This window comes from Babylonia areolata, chromosome 13 (assembly GCF_041734735.1).
Source record: "Babylonia areolata isolate BAREFJ2019XMU chromosome 13, ASM4173473v1, whole genome shotgun sequence".
Taxonomy (NCBI): domain Eukaryota; kingdom Metazoa; phylum Mollusca; class Gastropoda; order Neogastropoda; family Buccinidae; genus Babylonia; species Babylonia areolata.
In genome coordinates, this window is record NC_134888.1 from 39,742,830 (window position 1) to 39,748,182 (window position 5,353).

Consider the following 5,353-nt stretch of genomic DNA (forward strand, 5'->3'; position numbering starts at 1 on the left):
ACACACACACACATACACACAAAATGCAAACACACTAAACACAACTAACATGATTGCAAGATCAAATCGCACACGCGCGCATGTGTGTGTGTGTGTTACCTGTCAGTTCGTATATACGGTAGGTGCTGGAGGGGTAAGACTGCATGTACCAGCAGAAGAAGATGTTGACGTCATACATGTTAAACAGTGACGTAAGTTCCGACCTGAAAAAACACGTAATACCGTGTTCTTATTTGGAACAGATCCGGTAATAAGACAAACGAATAGAGAGAACGAACGAATGATTTATTCATTGTAAGGCCATCGCCCCATTTGAAGGGGTTAAACAAAAGTAAACAAGATTTTATACCTTATATTGTGTTGTGAATATTGTTTACATACAAACAACATACGAACAACGTAAGTATTGCGTGATCAAGTAAATATGGAGACTCCAAAAGAAAAAAGAAAAAAAAGACCCCCCCCCCCCAAAAAAAAAACAAACCCAACAAAAACAAAACAAAACAAAAACACTCGTCACTGCCTTACTCTTTAACATCGAACGTTTCTTTTGCATTCTCACGCCTCTTCAAAGCTGTGTATAAACGAAGAGAGAGAGAGAGAGAGAGAGAGAATATTTGGATTTTCACAAACAGATGGAAGTGCTTTCCTGAAACAAATGATATTAGACCGACGCCAGTGACAGTGACAGTGATAGTGACAGTGACAGTGACAGTGACAGTGACAGTGAAACTGTGGATCTGATGTCTTTCAGACTGAACTGCTTTGCTTTTGTTTCTACTTTGTCCTTTCTATCCTTTTTTTTCTTTCTTTTACATCAAGGCGTGACTAAGCACGTTTGAGTTAATGCTGCTGGTCAGGCATCTGTTTGCGGATGTGGTGTAGCGTATATGGATTTGTCCGAACGCAGTGACGCCTCCTTGAGTAAATGAACTGAACTGAACTGAACTGAACTGACACCACCACTACCATCATCTCCACTACCACCACCACCACTGCCATCATCATCATCATCACCACCACCACCATCACCGTCATCACCACCACCACCACCACCACCACCACCACTACCACTACCATCACCATCATCACCACTACCACCACCACCACTACCACTACCATCACCATCATCACCACTACCACCTCCACCACCACCATCATCATCATCTCGACTACCACCACCTCCACCACTGCCATCACCATCATCTCCACTACTACCACTATCACCACTACAATCGTCATCACCCCCCACCCCCAAACCACCACCACCATAACCACTACCACCACCACAACCACCACCAAAACCACAATTACCACCACCATCACCCCCACCCCCAACCACCACCAACACTCTCCTCCCACCACGAACAGCCTCCCCCACCACCAAAACCACCACCATCATCATCGCTACCACCACCACCACCACCACCACCATCATCATCATCACTACCACCACCACCACCACCACCACCATCATCATCACCACTACCACCACCACCACCACCACCACCACCACCATCATCATCATCACTACCACCACCACCACCACCACCACCATCATCATCACCACTACCCACCACCACCACCATCACCACCACCATCATCATCATCTCGACTACCACCACCTCCACCACCACCATCATCATCATCTCGACTACCACCACCTCCACCACTGCCATCACCATCATCTCCACTACTACCACTATCACCACTACAATCGTCATCACCCCCCACCCCCAAACCACCACCACCATAACCACTACCACCACCACAACCACCACAATTACCACCACCATCACCCCCACCCCCAACCACCACCAACACTCTCCCCCCACCACGAACAGCCTCCCCCACCACCAAAACCACCACCATCATCATCGCTACCACCACCACCACCACCATCATCATCATCACTACCACCACCACCACCACCACCATCATCATCATCACCACTACCACCACCACCACCACCTTCACCATCATCACTACCACCACCACCACCACCACCACCACCATCATCACTACCACCACCACCACCACCTTCACCATCATCACTACCACCACCACCACCACCATCATCATCATCACTACCACCACCACCACCACCTTCACCATCATCACTACCACCACCACCACCACCACCACCACCACCATCATCATCATCACTGCCACCACCACCACCACCACCGTCACCATCATCACTACCACCACCACCACCACCACCACCATCATCATCATCACTACCACCACCACCACCACCACCATCATCATCATCACTACCACCACCACCACCACCACCACCACCACCACCGTCACCATCATCACTACCACCACCACCACCACCACCACCACCATCATCATCATCACCACTACCACCACCACCACCACCATCATCATCATCACTACCACCACCACCACCACCACCGTCACCATCATCACTACCACCACCACCACCACCACCACCACCATCATCATCATCACTACCACCACTACTATCAATCAACGTCAGCAGCGCCAAGTCACCAAGTCACCAAGTCACCAAGTCACCACACCACTGACTGAAAGACGTAGTAGTTGCCCTGCTGGATGTAGCACTCGTAGTCGAGGGTCTTGTTCCAGAAGGTGACGCCCTGGAAGGAGGTGGAGGTGATGGTGACGGAGAAGTCCACCGTGGTGCGCGTGGCGTCCATCACGTCCCACTGGCCCTGGATGTTGCTGGGGAAGGTGCAGGCACACTCCGCTGGGGGTGTCGGGGTGTGGGGGGTATGGGGGGATGTGGGGGTGTGGGGGGTGGGTGGGAGGGGAGGGGAGGGGGCAGGAGGTGGGGGGGGGGGGGAGAAAGCAGAGACATCAGCCAAGACAAGACACTGGCAAGGCAAGACAAGGCAAGGCAAAACAAGATCAGACAAGACAATAACAGACGAGACAATACAAGAGAAGACAGGACATGGCAAGAAAAGACAAGACAAGACAACACGAGACAAGACAGGACAGGACGCTGCTGGTCAGGCTTCTGCCTAACAGATGTGGTGTAGTGTATATGGATTTGTCCGAACGCAGTGACGCCTCTTTGAGAAACTGAAACTTCTTTTTTTTCTTTTGTTCTGGCACGTTCCGATAACATTTTTCTGCTGTTTAAATAGGAAACATCAGCCGTCGGAACAAACCCACCGTGCTAAACTTCCCCTTTGCCCTTAACGCAGCTAACGTTTAGGAAAGGGTACTCGTTAAAAAGAAAGTCTTGGCTTACTTTAAAACGAAATGCTATTGATTTCTAATACAAATGACTCTTTATACTGGATAAACTCAGATGACGTAAACGCTTATGTTGTCACTTTACATTACGTTGTTTCTTTCTCTCTTCGTAGACTGATGCTCTTCCATCCCTTCTCTCTCTCTTTCTTTCTTTCTTCCACCCCACTCTACTTCCATTTTTTGTGTGTCCATTTGCCTTTCTTTTAATTTCAAATCTATGAACAAAAATGACGCTAAATGTGTGCAGAGAATGAAGCTCAAAACAATTTTCTGATGGTTCTATACATTCAGTGAAAAAAACAACCCAACTACAACAACAAAACGACAACAACAACAACAACAACAAACAAACGAAAACCCCCATTTATGTGCACATGAACAGTTCCGGGGACAGCGGATATGGGAGATAAGTGGTGACAGATATGTTAGTGGTTTGTAATACAGTTACTCCCCGTTAACGTGTCGGTGGTTCGGTGTGATCCTTGCGCCTGTTCTTCTTGACACTATATAAATATACCCACACTCACACGCTCACATATTCAGTCTCTCACACATACACATCTAGTATCACTTTAAGTGGAAAGACATCAAATTAAAGAACACATGCACACACGCACGCACGCAAACACACACACACACACACATCCACACACACACACACACACGCGCGCGCGCTCACACACACACACACACACACACACACACACACACACACACACACACACACACACACACACACACACACACACACACACACACACACACACCACATCGCAAACAAACAACTAAACAAACAACGAATGAACCAACCAAACATACATACACACACATCCATAGCATCATGAGCTGTAAAGAATGAAATCTAAATCACCTTGTAGTGAGACGACAATAAACCAATGAGAAACAGAAGACAGAGAGACAGACAGAGAGAGAGAGAGAGAGAGAGAGAGAGAGAGAGAGAGAGAGAGAGAGACAGACAGACAGACAGACAGATAGACAGACACACAGAGATAAAGAGACCATGAGAGACAGAGACAGAGGGTCAGGGAGACACAGAGACACAGACAGAGAGACAGAAACAGAGACACAAAAAGCACACAGACAGACAGACAGACAGACAGACAGACAGACAAACAAATAAAAACAGAGACACACAGACACAGAGACACAGAGAAACACACACACACAGACTGACAGACTGACAGACAGACAGGCAGACAGACAGACAAATAAAAACAGAGACACAGACACACAGAGACACAGAGTAACACACACACAGACTGACACACAGACAGACAGACAGACAGACAGACAGAGAAATACGTACATACCAGCAGACAAAGACGCCACCAAAACCACCAACACGGAATTCACAACTTTCTCCGTCGAAACCATCGTGAAAAGTAACGTCTTCTAAGTCAACACAGTGCGCTTTCCTTACAACCTGTCTGTCCACCACTGACTGACCGCAGTAATCTTCTGTCCATCCGCAACGTCATATGCTTATGCTGTAAGGTGAAAGAAAGAAAGAAGGAAAGAAAGAAAGAAGAAGAAAAAAAAAAGCTTTATAAGAAGGATCATGCCATACCTAAAAAGCTGGCTCGCCCGACTTCGAAAAGGCTTGCTCTTTCGCTTTCTCTCTCTCACTCTCTCTCTCTCTCCCACACACTCTCTCTCACTCTCTCACTCTCTCTCTCTTTCTCTCTCTCTCTCACGCGCTCGCATGAGTGCACGCATGCACGCGATGACACATGCATGCGATCACACACACAATCACACATAAACGCACACACACACACACACACACACACACACACACACACACACATGTATGTATCGAACATTTCTTTTGCATTCTCACACCTCTTCAAAGCTGTGAAGAGAGAGAGAGAGAGAGAGAGAGAGAGAGAGAGAGAGAGAGAGAGATGATGAGGGGATGGGGGTGGGGTTACGATTCTGTTTTTGACTATTGTATTAATGTAGAAAAGAATAATAGTCTAGCAAAAGAAAGAAATCCCAAAGAAAAAATGCAAATTGCAAAAGAATTTCATTGTAGTGTGCCCGATAAAACCGTGCATCACATTTAACATACCAAAAG

The 5,353-nt window shown here is 47.3% G+C and overlaps 1 protein-coding gene across 1 annotated transcript in view; it reads right to left on the reverse strand.

Annotated features, from left to right (window-relative positions):
- The window catches only part of LOC143288940 (uncharacterized), a 13,421-nt gene extending 8,712 nt beyond the window's left edge, over positions 1-4,709 (reverse strand). Inside the window, exons 1-3 of the mRNA XM_076597623.1 lie at positions 4,587-4,709; positions 2,560-2,740; positions 100-203 (exon numbers count right to left, since the gene is read on the reverse strand). Coding sequence (XP_076453738.1) covers positions 100-203; positions 2,560-2,740; positions 4,587-4,650 — 349 coding nt within the window. The 5' untranslated portion in view covers positions 4,651-4,709. The remainder of the gene's footprint in view (positions 1-99; positions 204-2,559; positions 2,741-4,586) is intronic.
- Between the last annotated feature and the right edge of the window lie 644 nt (positions 4,710-5,353).